Below are 23,091 nucleotides of genomic sequence, written 5' to 3' on the forward strand. Positions count from 1 at the left end.
TTTGATGGCTATGATTGTGTCGCAGAGAAGTCCCATTTGGTTTTTTTCTAAATTTGATGTCAAAACAGTACCATTGAGTGTTCTCTGAAAGATTCAGTTGCAAATTGTTCACCTTTTTTTTATTTTCAATTCTGAACCGTTGCGAGAAGGGAAACACGTACAGCGTTAGAATTGGTTTTTCGACTCGAAGTCAAATGAGTATTTCATTTGGACGAGATCCTTGTATAAAATGAAAAAGAAAAGATGCAAAACACACAAAGAATAAACATTTTATTCTGAATTCGTAACTATACATGACACTTCAAATGCATTTCTGATTATTACGCACTACACTGTTCAAGAGATGAATTTGAAATGTTTACAGAGGCAGTTTCACGGTTGAATGGCGGCTATTTCGAATATAAACACTGTTTAACAAGATCAAGTAATCCTCTGGGGAACCCCTTGATATATTGCACAGAGTACAATTGTTTATTTTGTGCGGTCAAGTCTAAGGTTGCGAAATAAAAGTGATGTTTAATCCCTAATCCCTCTCCCTCTAACACTGAGTAAGTTTTTAACGGGAAGTAGTCATTTAAAAATTCAATTCAATGGATTATTCACTTACATGTCCGGTAAAAAAATGGCCGTCGTCCCAACAACAATCGATTCGCCATCATTGCTTAAGATACGTACTCTTCCCAGACCCCTATGGCTGTGTAAGCGCCAGGAAGTTTGCATATCGAATCCCTACATTACTCGTGACTATGTTTTATATCGTTGTGTAAAAACTAGTGTACGTAAGACTGTAGTTAAGAGAGTGATTTCAACAAAGTTAAAGTTAGGTCGTCGAACCGGTTCTCTAAGCTTCCGAGTGACAGTTCTGAAGCTCCGCGTAAATACGAGATTGATTGTTCATGTTAAGTGACTGATAATGAGAAGGAGGCCTTGAAACTTGCAATTCTGCAATTTCATCATAGATTCTATTGTTACTCATTGGATCTTCATACGCTGGATTGGAATGTCCATTGGTGTTAGGCGTTTTTTGCCTGTGTCTTGTAGGAGAGGAAAAATAAAATAGATAAGAAAGAAAAATAAAAATCTTTAACCAGCCAGCCACCTATCAAATCTTGCTATGTAATGCTATGTCATTCGAGCGAACGCGCGCTCCAACTCAGGCAAAAAGACAGAACCTCAGGTTTGTTGATGCCTCACTCAGCCAAAGTAACAATACAAGTTGTTTTATTCTTTGTATGGGGGTTGTTTTGTAGAGGAGGTCAACTTTCAGAATAACAAAGGATATGAGAGAAGGATATCAAAGTTGGGAATTGCGTTGGGTTAGTGAATAGCAAGCCGGAACAAGGGATCGAAAGGTTCAAAGCTAAGCCGTGGTGGGGTCACTGCGATGTAATCATGAAGACAATGCTTTACCATTTTACTGTAAACGTGTTGCTTTCTGCCCACCCCCCTTAAACCCCTTCCCTGGTGTATCAGTGACCACCGTTAAGCAATTAGAGAACTTGACTTAAGGAGAATTAAGCAATTAGAGAACTTGACTTAAGGAGATGGGGGGAGAATGAGGGGAGAACTTCAGCGATGAATAACCCTCGCATCCAGTACCATAAGTTATTTTTTCAGTTGTTATTTTCCTAATATGAAGACTTGCTCATTTATTTGTTTATTTATTTATTTAATGATTTGTACCAAGTAATGGAGCAGAAACAATAGGACATGGGTCCTCTACGAGGTTTAAGCTCCAAAAAACCCAGTTATCCCTCCCCAGGTGAGAACATCCATCACACAGTAATCTCGTGCGTGGGAAATTAACGTCTCCTACCCCTAACCCCTAACCCTATCCGAGAAGACTAGAATATCTCACCATTTCTTGATGTTAGGGATAGGTAGCATATTCTTCTCAATTATTCTAACACCTTGAGTGTTGGTCCGGCCGGGGCTCGAACCCTCGACCTCCCGCGCAACAGTCCAGCGCTCTATCCATTGAGCTAACCGAGAGGCGGTTATCAGTAAAATATCAGTAAAATAATAACTTCTAACTGGCCTCTCAGGAATTCGACTCGAACGATCTCAACGTTACCCCTCCCAGTATCCTCGCATTGCTAAGGCTGTTGTACCCTGCCTTAGTCTTTATTGAAATTCAACTCTATCAGTTTCTGTCCTATTTATTATGGATAAACACGATAGCAGTAAAGATAGCAACAAGATATCCTTATGGGTGACGGTAATGACAACGATAAAAAAACTAAAATTCTAGTTTTGACTTACATTCTTTGTTTCCTCAAACAAAAGATGCCAACACCAACAATTATAATGACTGGTACAGCGGTTGCTATGGAAATGATGGCACTGAGAGGGGGACCTTTCTCACCAGTATTTGATGTTTTGGGAATTCCTGATGAAAAAAGGAATGGATAAGCGATCAAATACGAAGATTGTTGACAGTAGTGCAAATACATTCATCATAAAATATTTTGGCTGATTTCTTATAATTTCTGTTAGCCTGATAAAGTGGAATTTCTTAAAAGAAATGTTACTTCTAAATATGGTTCTCTCAATGGGAAGGTAGGGTGTCACAGACTGGAATACATAAGGAGGGAGAGATAAATAAAAATGAGACATTTAGTATAATTTCTTAATGACCTTCACAGTTTTTTCGCCATCTAGATGCTGATGCACCAGACGTTGATGTCCCGGATGGACAAGGAACACAAGAGGTCTGTGCCTCTTTATCTTGGTAATGATCCACTGCGCATGCTTGACAGTCTGAGGTATTGTGGAAGTATCCAACGGGACAGCTCACTAAAAATAGCAAAAAGAAACGTAGATATTTTGAAAAAAAAAAAAAACTGATTGATGTATCAGCAAGTTGTTTCTATACGCCATTTCAGAGCTGTTCAAAGCATCTGATTATATAGTGCACATGCTTTACCTCTCCTCTCCGTTAATTATTTGAATAGACTCATTTTCCCGAACTCAGTCAAGAACTCCCTAAATGTCCAGTGAGAGAAAGCACTTTCAACAGGCACTTATTTTTTTGAATGCCGTCTGTGAGGGAATTCCGCGCCTTTGAAAGTTGTCGATTTAAAAATAGGCGGCCAATCGTATAACAGCTATATTTCAAATAAACCATTCCAAAGAGGAAGTGCAATTGCAATTGGTTACCAGCAAAATTTGGGAGTTGTGAAAATTCATAGTTATAGGGCAATATATAGAGGGCGTAATAGAAAAGATTCAACGGCTGTTTTCTCATTTTGCTTCCCGCCTCTAACTGCTCCTTTTTTTTTGGAGGATGAGACACTAGAATGCTTGCTTCTGGAAAAATTTCAATGTGACCAACAATCTTTGGAAAGAATTAGGAATTCGTAAGAATTGTAATACGCTCGTCTGATGATAACAAACTCTGCTTACCACATTTGGAGCCTCTTAAAACTTGTCCACTATCACAAACAAGGCGCAAAAAGCGAACCTGAGGTGGTTTTGAAGCATCGAACACTATGGAAATCCCACTGATATTGAGATTGACATCCGTCCTGTTAAACTTTATCAATAAGTCACCGGAGATTTTTTCTGTTGTCTGATTAAGATCAGCTGCAGACGTATTCCCAGGCAGTGGGACTTTTAAATCAAAAGTAACAGAAAGTGGAATTCTAGATGAAAGCTGGTTACTTTCTAAATCTCTTTTTCGAAGTGTTCCTGTCTGGTCTCCACAATCCACCTCAACATTCTTGATTGTGCATAACCCAAGTGAATCGCAGCCATTATCTGTCCTCAAATAAGCTGTGTAAAGCGCGATAAAGTTGCTAGCAATTTTTCCATGAAGTTCTTCGCTGCACTGATCAGCTAGGTAGTGGAGTTCAATTTTGAGCAGAGTCTTCGGCTGACGTGTTTCTATAACAAAAGTTTTGAAAATGAATTATGAGTGGCAAAACACGCGTGAGTTACGACAGTAATGGGAATTTTTTATCTCCAAAGCAAGAGCTCCATGTTGCAAATTATTGATATGATAATTTCAAATGCTACAGTTAGCTGGGAGAGAATTCGTTCCAGGCTTACAGTTCAGCGTTACTCGTTTATTATCCTTGGTAGAGAGAGGCATTGTAGGAAAAGAAACACCCCCTCCCTAGAAACAACGTCAGGAGCTCGTTTCTCGAAAGACCCGGTAACTTAACCTGCGACAAAGGAGGATTTTTCTTGTCATATTTCTTTCAAAATAGAGGTTTTGAAAAAATTGGAAACGCAAATAGTAAAGATGACAGGAAAAGAAACAGAATGGACTAGAGTGCGAGCGAGGACTCGCATTATAATTGCGAAGAATTTGATTTATAAATGACATATCGGGCTTCTGAAGGAAGAGGAACTGTTGAAAAACGGGCACCAGGTCTCTCTGCACCGAGACTCTATCAAACAGATCTAGATCATTGAGCTACTGCACCTACAACTCATCGTGCGAGTGTACCATATATAAATCGCTACATCTTTCTACGTGCGCACCAGACCCTATGTAGGTAAAGCCTCATTAATCGGGCCTAACAATGCCAAAACCGCTGTACATGGCTGCTAACTTATTGGCTAACTTTTCCCTACTTGATACTAACAATCTGGCGTCAGTACCATCGGTGCATTGAGGCATTTTCAATGGATGCAGCCAACAAGTTTGCATTCTGTGATTACCATCGCATGTACGCTTACCTGAGCAATCTGGTACTTTGTCAGTTGGAAGCCACTCTCCTGACGCACCACAAAGATAAAACTCAGGTGGCTTGTTAGCGAAGTCATGTCCAGCGTTGCAGTGAAGCGTGCAGAATTTCCCGCCATTCAACCACAAGTCGCATGCTTTCGCTCCATTCAGTGGTGAATGCAGCTTCGGACATTCATAATCTTGATAACAGATATAAACAAGAATCTCATCATCATCATCTTCATCATCTTCATCATTATCATAGTCATTATTATTATTATCATTATTATTATTATTATTATTATCATCATCTTTGCTCTTCGTGGTAGTAGGCCATAACGCTCTTCAAACAGAAAACAGTGAGTTGGTAAAAGTTCTGTACCCTCCTAAAATCATATCAAATTGTTAAAAACACCAGTTACAAGCCTCCCTTTTCCAAAAACAATGATCCTTAAGCAAAACAAGTTCTTAATCATGACGCTATATTTTGGTGTTCTGCTACCACTCGATGGTAGCTCCTACTTGGATCGTTGAAAGATCTGTCGCTGAGTCATAATATCTTTTTTGCACTCACAAATAAACTATGACCAAGATCAATGTCAGTATGTCAGAGCAAAAGTGCACCTACCCACCCACCTCCCCAGCAGCCCAAAAAACAGTCAACTGATCCTAAGTTAGGGTTCATGTTGGGTTAGAAGAGTGGTAGGTGCTCAGTTGCTTAGAAACTGACTATGATTCGATGACTGTTACTGAGGAAACTACCTATAAAACTATAAATTTGCAGATAGTTTGTGCATACCCTCGATTGCAATACGGAACTTGCACATTGCCGTATTACCAGCTATATCTATCGCACTATACGTTATATTGTGTTGTCCCCATGTAAACTCGCTCCCATTAGGTCTGCTTGTTATAAATGCGTGGACACCAACGTTATCGGTGACCGTTACACCGGGTAGCCACACCCTTGTCCATTGCTTTGCAGATGTAATGAGTATATTGTCGGGACATGAGGAAATTCTGGGTGGCTCTTTATCTGTTTGGAAAATAAAGGGCATCTTGTTAGAAAACCTTACTTAAAATGTGAGAAGCGGTGGCTGGTTGAATATTGTTGCACACGTAAATCCCAGCAAGGACCTTTTTCAAAGTAATTATAATGTTATTTTTGTTGAGCCCTAGTTAGATGTTTGAAAGACTTAATGTCAAATAGAGTAAGTTCAATTTAGCGAAAAAACCAAAGCTATTGTTTTCCCAAGGTAACACTCTTTAAATTGGTCTTGGGAATTCTCGCCATCTTCATAGCCAAAAATATTGCTCTTGAGTCAGTATTCCTTTATCATTTTTCATTGTTTATTTTCTCATTGGTCACTTGCTATATTTTGCTCTGCTCTGACTGCTTTTTGAATTTGGCTTTACAAAGGAAATCTGTCATTGGTCTAAGAAACTTGCGCAATTCGTTTGGCAGAGAAAATACGAGGCTAAAAGCCCCGACTTGGTCAGTTGAGTTTCCCCTCGCTCTATGTGACTTTCGTACAGCACTGTGCATTAGTTAAGCGTGACTACTTTGCTTTGGTTTTACGAAAGTAAATATCTAGAAAATGTGCTCTTTTTTGAAAATACAATGTTGAAATTTTGAAATTTATGAAATGTCTGTGCATGATTTCACCAGCACATAGGCTCTCATACCTTTGACTTGAATGGAGAAAGTGCACGATGAACTCAGCGCCGACGAATCAGTGACTTTGTAAGTAATATGATTTATACCAACATTAAACTGCTGCGGCGGTGTCAAGCCAGTAAGGATCAAGTTTTCTCTAGAGTTGTCCGTGGGGACTGGTACCTCCCAAGTCACGTTCGCATAAGATTGGCCAGTCTCCGTTGGGACTACGATATCAAGTGGGCATTGCAATCTGGGATGCTGGATATCTGTCGAGAAAAATGATTGGATGGGATAAATAGTTTAAGCCATTTAAAATGTATCACCTTCTTGTGGTATACTTTGAAACCTTAAGAAGTATTTGGAAACGGTGGCTGAATATTTTAGACACATGTCATTGATAAAAATTTTAAATCTAAGATTTACTGTGACGTATCGCGTTTCGATGAATTGTTGATCCGATTCAGCTATATTGCCTCAGGTGGAAACTTCGATGGAAAGGAGAAAAATATATTTGAAGTAAAGTGCTTGGAATGGACATTTAATTGCTAGTTTTTCGACGCAAGGCTATCCGATAAGAATGCCTTGGGCAAAGATTTAATCGCCCGAAAATGTAGGCTACGTAAATCATGATCATGAATTATGGATGAACCCATGGGGAACATAGATGGTTAAAGTGGGGGCAAAAAAAAAAAAGAAAAGAAAAGAAAAAGAAAAAGGTGTGACCACAGCATCGGGAGCTCAATTACCTATAATTTTTGAGAAGGTGTGGGCTCTTTAACGTCTCCCCCCCCCCCCTGCTCACGAATACAGAGAAGATGCAGGAGACAGGGCCTACTGTTTATTTTCCTTGTATAGGAAGACTAGTTAACAACTATTCAACGAAGTGGAGGTGGTTAGTGGTGGATATTTACCGAGCCGCTTCGCGGCTCGGTAAATATCCACCGCTAACCACCGACACTGAGGTGAATAGTTGTTTTAGTATATACTAAAACAGTGGGATAATATACACCACCAAAAGTTGATTTTAATTTATATGATTCCAAAATTTCACCATTTTCCCGCGCGTAACGATCCAACGGGGCTCGGATCGAGGTAAGTGATTTTTTGTTGTAAAAACTGCCGTCTCGTTTTTTTAGCTGACAAATAAAATTTCTGAAGACATTTTGTTTAGCTCTGGTGGCGACATTTCTTCAAATGGTGTTGCAAACTCTTTCTGTATTTCAAACCATTCTGTAAAAAATACCATTCAACTTTGATTTTCAAGTAAACAGGTGAGGTTACGCAAGATTAATTTGCATTTGTAAACAAAACCTTTTTCACTGGTTTTTATCGATAAACTCCAGGTTACCATTACCTTTAAACACAGCCAAACCAAATTTAGTCGCTTTCTCTGTGTTTTCAGGGACTGCTTCGTTGTTATTTGAGTGATTTATTCGCTTGTCACGGATGCAAACCGGCACGCCACTTTTTCACGAGTTGCTCGGAGGTAAATAGCAAAGGATATTCGGAGTTTGACTAGCCAATCAGAGCGCGCCTTCAACGCTATCCACTGTTTTAGTCTTAACACTCGCGGATGTCATAGCTAAGGTGGCACATGCTTCATAGTTATTTCAAGAGTCTGAGTGTTGGTCCGGCCTAGCGCTTGAAGCCTCGACCTCCCGCGCGACAGTCCGGCTCTTCCCGACATGAGCTAACCAAGCGCGGCACAATGATAGCATGGCATGCAAAGGAAACGTCAAATTACCAAAAAACATACAATATAACGCTAAAGCTGCATACTGTTTTATTATATACATACTGAGATTTACACACTGAAAAGCCGCAGAGTAAATTTTCGTTCGCAAACCGATGTAAACCAATCAAACGTCGCGTATCGCTTTTCCTACATGTGAGAAAAGCGATACATCCAATCAGGAGCCGCGTATCATGTTTTTTCACGTGTGAGCCGTACGGCAAGTTGAAGTTTTCATTCAAGGCTGGTTAGCGCGGTTTCGTACACCGCACAAGCCATCGCCTTCCAAACATTTCTTATTCGCATTTCTTCCATCATTAATATTGAAAGTTCCTGTCTCGGCGAAAGCCATGAGCGAAAAGCGTTTCGTTATCCACGATTCATAACTTTTGGATTCATAACTTTTGGATTTTATTTGAGCTCTTTCCCTTTTTACCAAGCTTTTTTCTTTCAGTGATTGTTGTTTGACCACATTTGTTTAAATAAAGCTTGTCCTAATTTAAGGAGGGTGTTCAGTCTCAGTATGTATATAACAAACATAATACCACATGGAAAGTGCGCCCGTACGGTGTTTACATACTCTTTGTTTTGTATCAGAAATCTCACTCGCTCGCTTCGCTCACTTGTTCGATTTCTGATATGCCACAACTCTTGTGTAAACACCGTACGCGCGCACTTTCCATGAAGTATTCTATATATAAGAATCTGTGTATAATCAAATGTTAATTATGTCACAAGTTCACTACCTTTACAGATAATCTTAGTAGTTTCTGCACTCCATGATCCGTTTTCAAGGCAGGACACATTTCCTGTTCCTTGTAGTTGATATCCGGCCGAACATATGAAATAGCACTCTCTCTTGTAATGAACTCCAGTAGATAACTGGCAAGGACTTGGAGCTACGGTCCCATGAGATGGGGCTTTAATGGCTGGGCATTTGACATCTAAAAGAATAGTAATGTTTATGTAAATTAACCTCTCCCACATCAATTTAGTGCTGACGTTTGATATCTGAAGGTCAGCAGCTGAGGTCCCGTGCACAACTGTACGAAAGATTTGGCATGTTTTTTTTTTTCTAACAATATGTAATACAGCAAAAAGGGAAATGTAGGAAATCTGTCCGAGCAGATACGCAAACTCATGGATTTGATAATCATTTGAACTAGCTATCTAGCTTACTCCTTACTTCAAAATGTAAAACAATTTGGTCTTCATTATTCTTCAGCGAGTTTTACTTTCCTAGGGAGTTTGCTCAAACTCAACACGATTGACATTGTTGAATTCCTCTACTTCAAGGTTATCAAAACGTACGAGCCAAAACCTTATGGACTATTTACAGTTTAAAATGCTTACTTTTGCACAAGGTTGTGTTGCCTGACCAGGCCCCATTACTTCCGCAAGTGCGAAGAGGAGAGCCCTCCATATTAAATCCTTTCTTACAAGAGAAAGAAGCCTGGGAACCAAACCAGTTCTGGCATGTAAGCGATATATATCCATGTACTGGTTGAGGAAGGACTGGACATGATTTTCCTGTGGATAGAAGACGTTTGTTTCATTAAGCGTGAAACAAATTTCCACTTGTTAATAAATAAACATCTATTCACCGAAGTAGAGGTGGTTAGTGGTGGATATTTACAATATTACAAAAGATGCTTTTAACTCATATATCCCTGCAACGATTGCCCCATATTCGGGCGCAAATCCAACGAGCGATCCCTTTGAGGTGAATTGCAAAGGATATTGGGAGTTTTAGCAGCTAGTGGGAGGGCGCGTTCACACTACCCTCTGTGTTAGTATACATAGCATATATCATGGAAAGTGTTCTAACATACTTGTGACTTGAACAGTGAAACTGCAGTTAGCACTGTTTCCGCTGTCGTCTTTGGCTGAGTAAGTCACTTGATAGAGGCCAACATGCAATTGAGTAGATGGTCGAACTGCAGGATAGCTGACCGACACGTGGCCCGAATTGTCATAAGAAATTGGTTCGTTCCATTTCACAAGAGCTCTAGATGAACATCCAGCAGTATAGAAAACCATGTTGTTGGGACATGTGTGGTTGAAAGAGGGGGGCATGTTGTCTGTAAGCGATGAAAAAGGGAAAAAGTATAAATTGATAGCAATCCTTACTGTGACCGTGGATCCTATATGCTAATAACCTATTGAGGTTTCTACAGATCTCATTTACAGGAATGACAAGGACATTTGTCAATCCGTCTGGACGAGATGCTAATTCATTGCTGCCACTCCCCCCTCTAGCAATCGTAGAATTTTCCAAACTGTGTATTGGAACCTATCCACACCCGAGCGAGGAGGAAGTTACAGGGAACAGGAAAATGAGTCTGTGGTTGAAGTTTCTGGCAGGTTCTCCTTATCGCCATCTACCACTCAGGCCCCTGGGCTAGAGTCTCCTAGGAGCCGTTAAATTCGGAAAATTGAAAAGCATCCCACTTATTACCTGGTATAAACGAATTATCCTGCAACTGTGCTGTTCGCGATGCCGCCAAAGTGAGTTATCAACTTAAACACATAAGAAATATTACGTTTACAAAAAAGATCATCGTAATGAGTAGTGGGAATACGGGGTAGGTTTATGGAATTGTTTTTACTTAAAAATAATGTTGTCTCCATAGCACTTTTGGACAAATATAGCTCGCAAGTGCATGAGGCTAAAAATCAGAGGTACCAATAAACCAGAAAGACGAGAATAGCCATAAAGGCGAATGGTTTAAATTAACATACGTTGGAAATAACGTAGCGGTCGATTTTTGATTTTGGACTTTAGTGGCCGATTTTTGATTTTGGACACTAGTAGTCAATTTTTGACTTTGGACATTAGTGGCTGATGTTTAAAACGACGTGGCCAACAATTTCCGATCATTCATTGATTATTATTATCATTTCTAAAACATAAACTAACCTCTGCAACGAGTGTCGTTCGATCCTGTCCATTTCCCATTGTTATCACATACCCTTGAGGAAGCTCCATCAAGAATGTATCCCGGAATTCGACAGGAAAATCTGCATGTCTGACCTTGGGAGCTGCTTGATAGGCACGAGGATGGAGAAATGACCACATTTGTGCGAGGGACAAGTGGATCACAGCTAATACCTGAGGACAACATTAACGCACAGGTAAGCTCAGACATAATCACAAACGTTAGTCACTATTTATCTAAACACTGATATCTTTCAAAACATTTTTCCGTTCAAAAGATGATTATTATCTCTAAGTTGTCGCTTGAAACGAATTTTTACCAGGCAGCTGAGATGCTAATAATAGACTTCCTCGAAAAATGTTAGAAAAGGGCGTCATAGGCAGGTTTTGAGTAAGGAAGTAATCTTGGTTATATCAACTCAGTTGATAATGTAGATTGGCCAGCGTGAAGAGTTTCAAAGCTTGTTACATTCCCCACTGACGCAGCACTACAGTTTCCATAGAACGTACTCCCTTCAAGTTTTGAGGAAGCTTTCAAGGCAATTATTATGAAAAAATAAAAATACAGAGTAAAGTGTATTATCACATTTAACCATTCGAGTTATGTCCACAGATTTCCCTTCAACTGATTAATTGTTTTGACTCAGGGCATTCGTTTGATGCTGTTACCCATAAGCCAAATGTGTACAAATGCTCCAATATTTCTGTTATCATTGGGTGGAACCTATCTGTTCAAGTTTACTAAGTGTGTGGTTTATTAAACAAATTAAAACCAATTTGTTGTAAAATCGACTTTTTGAGATACAAAGCGTATCTTTTTTCGGAGGGGGGGGGGTGGGGGCGGAGATTCCTTGTTCACGTACTCCCATTAAAAGTCACCAGAACAGCTTTAAAGAAAATACTTGTTATGCACTCACTTTCGTCAAAAAAAAAAAAAGAAAAAAAAAAACCCCTGAGATTTGGCTTAGAATACGAGGACGATGAGACCTCGAAAGAAGACTTTCAACAAGGGAAATTTGTGGCCACTGTGCAAGCGGTGCTTTTAAAGGAGGAATTTATCTAACCTGAGCATACAAAGTCTTGTCCACTCCAGGTTGCGTTTTCTTGACATTTTCTTGTAGGAGAGCCGATCGCCGTGAACCCAGACTTGCAGGAAAACTGGCAAACTGTGTTGTGCTTTTCTGCCGTTTTTCCTGAACATCCCGTCTGGATTCCATTTGCTGGTGTGGGTAAGGCTGGACAGGTGGCAGCTAGGAACAGAATTTGAAAAGTGAGAGAATGAATCGAATATATATTAGCAATTTGATTTGGTTGTATCTCTGTCTTCTAGCACTAGATACCCTTCTCACTATATAATTATCTCTCCCTATGTACTTTTGTGCGCCTGTCTGTTTGGCTGTGTGACTGCCTCGCAGCCTCTTTCTCTACCAGTATGTAAATGGATTTATCCGTCTGTATTCATGTCAATAACTCGATTATTGGACATGAATACTGGAAACTGGGGGCATTTGTTAGATTTGCCTTTATTGATTCAGTTGTAAACTGCTACAAGCAGTCTGGTAAAGTTCCCCGCACAGTGTTATAAGGTTGGCCCCGAGAAGCCCTATGGGGAGTGGTCAATTAACCTATTATCTTTGCTCAAATTCGAACAAAGAAACAAAAAAATTTAAACGTTCTCAGCATCCTTTGCATGGTTTTTGAGAAGCCATTGAATGTCCTGAGTCATTCATGTATTCATAATCCATTCATTATTACTAGCTTACCATTACACTGAGTCTGTGTGCCAGTCCACGTGCCATCGTTTCTACAAGTGCGCGTTGATGATCCACTAAGAATGTACCCTTTGTCACAAGAAAACTGACAGGTATTTCCGGGTAGATTAGAACAGGGATTTAGACTTCCGTTCGAGGGCACAGACAAAATGGCACAGCGGGTGACTGAAACAGGAAGAAATTAAAACAACCAACATTTAGTTTTTTCATTTACAGCTACCATCCACAACACCGTGTCAGTCAATTCTTAAAGCTAAGTCCTCTCTAACTCATATCCGTTTATATTGTTTCCGCGTATGCTGAAAAATATTTCTTGGTTTTGCCTCGTGTACAAGGGAACACGGTAACAACTAATTAACATATTTTGTGATAAAGGATCGAAAGAAAATCTAAAAAAAATATTAATCAAATTTTTCTTACCTCCTTGACAAGTCAAGGGATCCCCAGGCTTAAGCAGTATTCCTTCAGGACAAAAGCACTGATGTCCACTTGGATTTGGAAGACAAAGATGACTGCAGCCCCCATTTAAATGAGAACAGCCGGTAGATCCTACACGTTAAGGGAAGGGGAGTTAACTAATTAAGTGATGTCTGATATCTGAATACACAGTGGATTTGATTACCAAAACGTGAGCACGACTGGCAATTATGGGAAAAATTATGGCACTTTTCGACTAATTGCCCAAAAAACAAACCAAAATCAATAATCAATGGCCAATCAGAAGAAAAGTTATGATCATAATTAGCTAGTGAAGGTTAACTGTTTAAAGCACGAGAAAACGTGATTGATGAGGTCACGATTGTATTCTTGCTTCCGATTGGCTTAGAGCGTGGTGCGGGTTTTGTTCACCAATCACAAGGCGAAGTAAAGGAAAGCCAAAGTAAATAGGGATAACTTTGGACACAACTGAAAATTACAATTGCATTTGATCGTCAACGACAAGATGCATATTCAGTTATGGACGTAAGCAGATCACATGATTGACTATTTTTTTCAATTATGGTCTCTTTCTCTCGAAATGAGAATTTTTGAGAAAAGAATCCGATCGAATAGTATAGGAGTAGCTGTAGCATCTGAATGGGATCAGGCCTGTTTGTTTAAACCTTTCTTTCTTTCTTACATACCAGAAAATATTTTTCCGTCATCATGAACATGTAGCTCCTTTGGTGACCCCATTCCATGGACCAGAACCTCACTGAGAGAGGAAGTCATGTTGTATTTGTTAATATTCTTCTTTTCCAGGTCTGACCAGTAAAGAACGTCATCGGATAGAGCCAGTCCGAATGGGTGCCAAGTACCGGACGACAAGTCTAGTATAACGATTCGGTTGTTTCCTTGAAAGTCTATCCTTTCGATCCTATCGAGATTTGCATCACACCAGTACAATAGTTTTCCAGAGTAATCTATAGCTAGTGAGTTGACCCCCACGAGTCCAGAATTCACAAGAACTGCCCTGGCAGAGCCATCCATGTTCGCTTGCTCAATCTTTGCAATCTTTGGATGCAATCCCTGATCACTCCAGAACATCTTCCTAAAGATAAAAGCGTCATGATCGTGATTTAGAAACCGATGATTATTAAGTAAAGTCTGACCCCATTCATCTTTATAACCCTGCGTCAAGCTATCTGATGTGTTGGTGACTGTTTTGCCAAATTAGCAGTGCTTTCTCTGAGATGCCTCAGGCTTAGCACAGAATCCTCAGATACTTTTGAAAGTTCTATTTTAAATGATTACTGTAGAAGTGGTTTTAAACTAACTTTAGCAACTTTCCAAAGCCTACTGATATTTTCTTTCACTTTAGTAGCATCAGAGTACTTTAGGCAGTATATACATGATTAGTAAACTAGGGTGAGAGATTCAATGCGTCTGTTTTCTTCCTTCGTCTTTTTCTGTCACATGGGTTTCCAATCTCTAACCTTATTCCTCCTCTTCTCGTCCTCCCTCTGGGGCTGGGATACATTTGGCGGAACCGGCGTCCATGACTCTTCAATACAAACCTTTTCGTTCTGTAACGATCATCGTACTATTTCAGATCTGAAGTTCATATTCGCTCGATTTGTTACAATAAGAAAACTTTTGTTGCAGCGACAACAAAGCAATTAGTCAAGGCCAATTGTATGTGCGAGTTTAAAGTTCACTTAATCACTTTTGATGAGAAAATATAGAACGGCAACTACATAACTAAGTTGAAATAGTAAATGGTATGTAGAGCTTTTAAGCAACGCGTAATCAAAAGCAAATTGCTTTGATATACCTTTCAGCTATATTGAGTATTATGGCACTTGGACTCTCGATTGCAGATGTTATAAGACCTCTTCTAGATGATCCATCTAAGCGTGCTACCTCGATTTTGTGGGTTCCAGTATCCGTCCAGTAAACATTCCGTTGAATATAATCGACTGCCAACCCTTCAGGCCCCTGAACATTGTTGTATGCAACTACCTCAACAGAGGATCCGTTAGGGAAAGCTCTTGCTACTATTTTCAGGGCGACATCTGTCCAATAGATTTTGCCATCGAATGGATCGTAATCGACAGCAACAGGCGAGGAAATGTTTGTTTTGATTTGCAGAGGTTTGCAAGGGCTCTCTGATAATGAGATTGCAACACTGTATATTCCTCGTGTATCAGCTTCAGGAAAGATCATGAATTTCTTTGAATTGGCTTTGTCGAACACATCTTGAACAAAACGAAGATCAAAAAGTCATGTTTTGAGTATATACCTTCGCAACATAAGCGACAAATGAACACTATTACCAGATAAAAGATTCAAGGGAACATATAACTTGCGTCCTCACCATCATCACAGCTTCTCCCATCAGGTTTCAGCAACATCCCAGTTGGGCATGCGCATCTGTATCCTCCTGGCTTCAGTAGACAGAAGTCAGTGCAGAACCGATTGTTTTGAGAGCATGCGTGAGGTCCTAATGGCAATAACGGATTTGAACATGATCTTTTCAATATAATATTTGTGATAATTTCAGACTTTCACCTCTCCTACATTTTGTGCATTGGTGGCTGAAAAATTTCATCCCTTAGCAGTGTTTAAGACAATCTCTCTCTTCCATTTTAGTTTTATTTTATTCTCATGTAGGGGAGATTCAAGTTCATCCAAGTTTTGACATTCTACTGATGAGTATCGCAATAAAGGGAATTTGAAATTAAACTGTGGAGCTTTCAATCGAAATGATAATTGTATCCTGAGTTATTACCTGAAAATGAGAAAGATGGGTCATAAACATGAATGTCCATCGGTTTCTGGAGGTCAGGAATCACCGTTTCATGCTTTGCACTCGTTAAATTGTAACGTAGAATGCTCTTCTTATTCCAATCAGTCCAGTAAAGCACATTTTCATACAACGCTAAGCCAAAAGGATGTATTTGATCTGCAGATGACAATAGAAGCTGTCTGTTGCCTCCATTAAGGTCCGTCGTCTCTATTTTGTCTAGTTTAGCGTCAGCCCAGTATAGCCGTTTTGTGGCTTGGTCGATGGTCAGTCCATTAGGCCAAGCTAAATTTCCAGTAACAATGGATTGTCTCCCTGAGCCATCCATTCCGGCTTTCTCGATCTTTGGGTTGGCTCCCCAGTCAGTCCAGTACATCATGCTGAAAGCAGGCAGGCAAAAGAAATCTCCGTCATTAAAAGTGTTTTGAGTGCAATTATCAACTTGCTAAAATATCATAGAACCGAGCCTTTTGTAATCAGTTAAAAGGAGTTACCTCGAGGAGCTATATCAAAACTTGGACTCAAAGTAAAGCAGGGAAATGGATCGACGGTATCAAATTTAGAATGAAAAGGGTAAAAGTACACAAATTTTTTCTGGACATGCTGAGGTAAGACCATTGCAACCTCATGATAACTTGCACCACGAGAATACTTCAAGTAGTTCATTTTAAGAGCGCTTCCATGCAGTGCTTATCAGAGTGTGTCCCATGGGTGAGTTGTTTATGCCATAAAAGCCTTCTGCCTGTAATTGCTAATTTAAGCATCGATGGCGTGCGGCTTCTATACCAGAAATGTCCTCTAATATGTTACGGAAATTAAATTTGCATTGAAACATTTTTTTTTTTGCATACAGGCACTTACCCATTTCTTCCATCGAGTACTATGGCCCTCGGCTCGTCAAGTCCATCTTTGAATAGGACCTTCCTTTTCGTTCCATCAAGACGACCCAGTTCAATCCTGTCTGTCCCAGTATCTGTCCAATAAACGTTTCGACCCACATGGTCAATAGCTAAACCATCAGGATTAAGGACGTTACAATAATATATAGTCTTCGCGGAGGATGCATTTCTGAAGGCGCTCATAATGCGCCCTTGTCTTACGTCAGTCCAATACACGCGATCTTCAACAGGGTCATAGTCCAAAGCAATAGGACGATGATCACCAAGGTGCTTGAACAAGGTTTTAGACACCAGATAGTTGACATCCAGTGAGATGATGTTTGTTGACTTGTCGTCGGCATCCGTGTAAAGAAAAAAATTTTTAACTTCTGAAATGAAAGTTAAGAATACTTATCAGAAATAAGCGACAAAGGTGAGTAAAATAAGCTCAAGCACAAGAGCAAAAGACTTACTTTCTTCACACGTTCTTCCATTCTGTTTCACTGCCAAGCCTGTTGGACACTTGCACTCTTGACCAGAGGTTTTTGGAACGCAAAAATGGCTACAGCCTCCATTGTTTATAGAACATGGACTTGAAGCTTGCAGTGAAAAAGAGGGTTATCAGTTGTGACAAAAGACATTGCACCAGGAGACGACGTTTAAACGTTTGCCTCACGTCATCATTATGTCAAAAGTAAATAAAATAATATATGAATATGATTGTAAGAGCCTTTAAAAGAAAATAGAATAAACCCGTTAAAATATACGGAGTGATGATGATGTGGTAAAATAATTTGGCACAGGGTTACATAAGGCTCAGACAGGAGATTATAAACTGTTCGTAAGGTCTAGGTTTGGAACGAATGAAGTATATCCGGTTATTTAACTTGACGTATAAGAGAACGATCCTTCGCAGTAAAGCACTATTTGAGCAATAGTGAAAATCAGACCTGAAAAAAATTTCAGGCCTGTACGGGATTCGAACCACTGACCTCTGCGATACTAGTGCAGCGCTCTAGTATCGCTCTAGAGCGCTGCACTAGTATCGCAGAGGTCAGTGGTTCGAATCCCGTACAGGCCTGAAATTTTTTTCAGGTCTGATTTTCACTATTGCTCAAATAGTGCTTTACTGCGAAGGATCGTTCTCATATACGTCTCATAACCGCAGTTCACACATATGTTTCATATGTTTGTTGTTATTTAACTTGAGATAGAATTCCCCAGTGGACTTTATAAATTTCTTGGTATTCACATGAAAAGAATCTAACTGACCTGATGGCTGACGGAAGCCATCGTAAGCTACGATGCCCATTGGTCGTCCACCGTTGATATTGTAGCTGCGGAACACCTCCCCAGTCAAGGCGTCCAATTTATAAACCTCTCTACTCGAATGCCAGTCGGTGAAAAACAAGAAAGGTGGAACAAAAGTAATTCCAAATGGATGTAAACCACTTTGTTGGAATAGCAACTTCCTGTTACCGCCATTATAATCGATGGATTCAACTCTATCTAAGCCTGCATCGACCCAGAAAATGCGTCGGTTTCCTTTATCCAGATCAAGACCATTTGGATGATAAAGATTCGTTGTTACGATGCTTGTTCTTTGGTTTCCGCTCAAGGTAGCTCTTTCAATTTTCGGATAAAGTCCCCAATCAGTCCAGAACATAAAGCTGGTAGACGTCGGAAAAGAAAAAAAAAAACTGTTAGATCATTTTATAACGTGAGCTCCAGTTGTCTTCCTTCCCTACTTCATGCATCCTCCCTACCCAACAGGAAAAAAACACACACGCACTCACGCACACGCGCACACGCATGTGCACGCGCACAGGCACACACACACACACACACACACACACACACACACACACTAACGAACAAAGTAGAAAAACAAATCCAGAACAGAAAACAAAATAAAAATATGGAAGACTTTTGTCAAATCACCCAAACAGCTGATTAAAAAGACATTTTGAAAGTATTTATGCCATCCATTTTTCAAACTTTAACTCTATATGAACCCCTCAGTAGAAATGGTAAAAACCCTGTGCGAAATAGACGTAAGATGGTAAACAGATGGGTAACTCAGAATGTGCGTAGCGATCCTCCTTTTAAAGCAAGTAACCCTGGAATATTTAATAACCATTCACCGAAGTGGAGGTGAATAGTTGTTTTAGTTTATACTAAAACAATGAGATAATATACACCACCAAAAATTAATTTGAGTGATTTCTTCGCTTGTCACGGATGCAAACCGGGACACCATTTCTTCCCGAGTTGCTCGGAGGTAAATAGCAAAGGATATTCGGAGTTTGACTAGCCAATCAGAGCGCGCCTTCAACGCTATCCACTGTTTTAGTATATACTAATTACTGTTAGTACAAAATTTGTGAAATATCTACTGATTGCTCCATTTGTGAACAAACAAAACATGTACTTGTTGTCAGGATCCAAAGCAATCCCTCTTGGTTCATCGAGACCAAAGGAAATAATTGCAAGCTGGTTATTGCCATCGAGGTCTGATACGGATATGGTGTTCTTTGTTGTATCAGTCCAAAATAGCTTGGAAGTCCTCCAATGTACAGCCAGTCCGTCGCAAACCCCAACATTGCTGATAATTGTAGCTGTAGTATTAGTATCAACATGAAGACGTTTGATGCTGTGTTCAGTGACGTCACTCCAGAATATGTAACCCAAACTGAAATGAACGTCTATCGCAACAGCCCTCGTTAAGCCCACTACAACTGAGTTAACAGAGGAGGTTTGGACGTCCATGGTAACAATATCCGTCATGTTGGAAACTAACAAACACGGAGAACTGCATAGTGTAACTATGGAAAAGAAAAGTAACAAATAACGGACCTGTAATTATTCATCGCCAAAGGGCGCGTGGGGAAGGGGATGTAAAATGAAATTCAACTGACTTTGTAATGCCCTTATGATCCCCCCTCACTGGCTGTTAATTGGAAATCAGCTATTTTTTTGTGTTGCACCTTTGAAATCTGTCAGCGACAAAAATCCCACTTCTTACCCCCTAAAACCACGAGATCATAGCAAACTCCTCCAATACGTACTGCGTAGGAAGCCATTGCGGGAGATTCATTTTGGAAAACGACAATCTCTAACATGGTTTTCTAATTATAGTTGGGAGTCTTCCGACCAAATTTCAAAGCAATCCGTAAAGCCTATATACCCTATGAAAATTTCTTAAAAAAAAAAAGTCTCAAACTAACAACCATCGGAGAACCAAGTCAGCGTGCTATCAAAGGGTCTCAAATTCATCCCAATACCCGTGCAAAAAAATGTTAAATCAGGCCAGCTCTTGCAACATTTATTTAGAAGACGAAAGCGCCTCCAATACACCTTCTTTCCCGGAAAAAAACAAAGAACCACTTCCGTCTCGGCTGAAACATGTTTTAAGCAATAGAGGATGATTTTGGGACGACTTTGAAGCGGTAAAAATTGGTCATCGATGTTTGTTTTGAGTTTTTAATGACCAAAGGGTTTTAACTTGACCCAATTCAACATTCTGTAACAAAATTAACCCAAAATGAAATAGACAATTTTCGTCTCAGGGGTACTTAAAGGTTTATGCAGCATGCTTTCAACTTCCGGTGTACATCTTGTTCCGTTAACTTCCGAAACTATAGACCCGCATCCCCCCTTCGTAAACAGGCTGTTTACAATTTCCGTTACGAGGGATGACAAGTTTCAATCTTAACTGAGAATTGTGGTTAGGGCTACAGATAATAAACAAATGTGAAAGAAGGAAATTATTACTAGTAATAATTTCCTTCTTTCACATTTGTATTTTGCTCTGCGCATTTCTGCATCGAGCACTCCGAGGATAAGTGAAACAATTCTATTTCTTGTTTATTCGTATATATATATATATATATATATATATATACTGGATCATTGGATAATGCAATTCAAGACTTTTTATTGGCTTAGCCATTATATAAGCCAATATACCATAATCTAATATCTGTACATTGTAACATCCGGTTTCTTCTTACAAAGTAAAGTCCAGAAGATTTGTCCAATATCTTGGGGGCGTTTTTTTTTAATAAAACAATTATTCCACGAGCGCTTGTTGGATATGAGATGATAGATAGCCAACGAGGCGCGTAGCGCCGAGTTGGTTATAATCATCTCATATCCAACAAACGCTCGTGGAATAATTGTTAAATATATATATATATAGCGGTTTGTCACGGTTAACCGTCTGACGATCGCAACGCGAGCTGCGTGAGATTCAGAGTAACGTTGAAACGATCTTCCTGTCCTTAATTTATGATCGCTATTGAAACGCTCTGCAACACGCAGCGAGCAATTTTTCACAGCCACGACTTCTCCTAGTCTGTTTATATATATATATATATTTCTATTTTTTTTTTGTTGAGACGCCTTCATTGCTATTACATGGTCTCGATCAATATTTTGACAACCATAAGTGGTGACGCTATAAAAATAACTTAAGGAAATTTACGAATGCTGTTCGAAAGGAAGAACAGCTGCCGAGGAGTTGACAGTTCCAGACAGGAGACGAAGGCGATTTAGAGATTTGCATAATACCTGTTAGCAGCGGCAGTTTTGGGTAACATAATGAGTGTTTCGGCTTAGGAAAGCATTTATTTGAGCTCCATAAGATTTCTTTGGATCGTAAGTAAAAGCTGAATCCATGCTGAAGTTGAGAAAAGAGCAGGAAGTTGTCATGGGGTTTCCATGGACTCGTGCGTGACTGTGACGCTTCGATTCGATTCCCAGTCGCCTTACAACACAAAATATAACTAGCAAATCTGATCGTATGCGAGAAGTATCAACTTTTTCCTTTATCTTACCTCCATGTACTTTAGTTCTTTTAGTATCAAGCAACGCAAGCAAGGCTGTCAAGATGTAAATCCAACGTAGTGCACTCATGGTGTTATAATGTTAATAAAGTTCGAACCCTATTCAAACAATAACACAGCAAGGTTAATCAATTACAAATGAAGATCGAGGGACGTGCAAAATTAGGCTGTCAACAGTAAAAGATAAATCTAAAACTTACAAAAACAAAGCAGTCGTTTACGTTGGAGGGAGACAACAAAACTCCTTTCACTTAACGTGATCTGTTTTTGCTGCGTTAAAGGCGATTCGTATCTCTATTTGCATGCTTTCAGTTTCCAAATTTGAAGGGAATTTCTCTAAATATATTTATGCTTAGGTACTGCAGCTCTTTGGTTCCACGCTGTCTCGAATGGTACTCGATCTGTTCTACTTAGCGTGAAATACAAACCCCAAACTCCCTCGATATGAACACTACGTGGTCATAAATAATCATGTTTTCGAGAAAAACATTTTTTTTGCTTTTCTTCCCTAGGGATACACACGTACATGTTTTCTAAAATAAGACCATTACAAAGGGTCAACAAGAGATGAATAATTTGAATTGGTAGATGCTCAGTAATCATAATTTTCAGTATTTTTCTGTTATTTCCTGGCCTGGCAAGCGGAGGAAACTGCAGCTAAACTGCGCTTTAAGGAAACAGATATTCTTAGATTAACACGGCCGTGAAGAATACAGTTATAGGCTATCTTATTACTGCTGCAAATAACCCACTTCCGTTAAACAGTCTCGAGAAAAACTGCCAACTGTTGTTGGCCAAGGTAGTCCTTCAAACTACCTCGACATTGAATTTGAAAATTTACAGCTTTTCTTTCAAAGAAAGAGAATGAGAATTACGAAAAAGATAACAAATGCGACGGTTAAGCGATAGGTTTATAATCGCATCACCTGCGTTGATTGTGCAACCGAGAACAATTTTTATTGTTATGACAATTATTCTAAGTAATTCTAGGCCTTCTAAACATAAATCTTACTGGTACGATGTCAGATTGCCTCGAAAAATGACTGGAATTGTGTTTTGAATAATTTGGAGTGCCAGCGTATTTGTTTCTTGTCTCGAGAAGTTCCTTTAGTTGTATCACTAAGATAAACATTTGAACAACGCATTAAAAATAAGTTTCTACGCATTCATATTAAAAAACATGCGCCTGATAAACTTTGACCCAATTTTCTCTAACATCATGTTTAACTTACTTGCTGTAGGGTTTTTTCGATTCGTACTTTAAAAGTGAGGCATTTCTCGATTGTCAGATTGCTGTTGAATGACGGAAATACACTCTCTTGGTAGTACGTGAGGTTCGGTGTGAAGCTAACTCATTATGCAT

The 23,091-nt window shown here is 39.5% G+C and overlaps 1 protein-coding gene across 5 annotated transcripts; it reads right to left on the reverse strand.

Moving 5' to 3' along the window:
- Positions 1-253: 253 nt before the first annotated feature.
- Positions 254-23,086, reverse strand: LOC111333385 (low-density lipoprotein receptor-related protein 5). 5 transcript variants are annotated; one of them, XM_088759849.1, is made up of 24 exons: positions 22,961-23,086; positions 21,720-21,827; positions 19,313-19,706; positions 18,154-18,551; positions 17,355-17,480; positions 16,865-17,270; positions 15,989-16,383; positions 15,575-15,700; positions 15,032-15,455; positions 13,902-14,308; positions 13,198-13,326; positions 12,769-12,942; positions 12,070-12,255; positions 10,988-11,179; positions 9,900-10,148; positions 9,421-9,597; positions 8,814-9,011; positions 6,362-6,601; positions 5,475-5,711; positions 4,687-4,875; positions 3,406-3,885; positions 2,638-2,796; positions 2,263-2,389; positions 254-1,034 (listed from the first exon to the last, which is right to left on the reverse strand). In XM_088759849.1, the coding sequence occupies exons 2-24, from the start codon at positions 21,796-21,798 to the stop codon at positions 842-844; spliced, it is 5,685 nt and encodes a 1,894-aa protein (XP_088615975.1). In that variant the 5' UTR covers positions 21,799-21,827; positions 22,961-23,086; the 3' UTR covers positions 254-841. The 5 variants fall into 5 exon arrangements, with proteins under 5 accessions (XP_088615975.1, XP_088615972.1, XP_088615974.1 ...); XM_088759846.1 differs by having other exon boundaries at positions 254-1,037; XM_088759848.1 differs by lacking the exon at positions 22,961-23,086 and adding an exon at positions 21,950-22,183 and having other exon boundaries at positions 254-1,037.
- Positions 23,087-23,091: the final 5 nt, after the last annotated feature.

The sequence above is a fragment of the Stylophora pistillata genome, chromosome 5 (genome assembly GCF_964205215.1).
Source record: "Stylophora pistillata chromosome 5, jaStyPist1.2, whole genome shotgun sequence".
Classification (NCBI taxonomy): Eukaryota; Metazoa; Cnidaria; class Anthozoa; order Scleractinia; family Pocilloporidae; genus Stylophora; species Stylophora pistillata.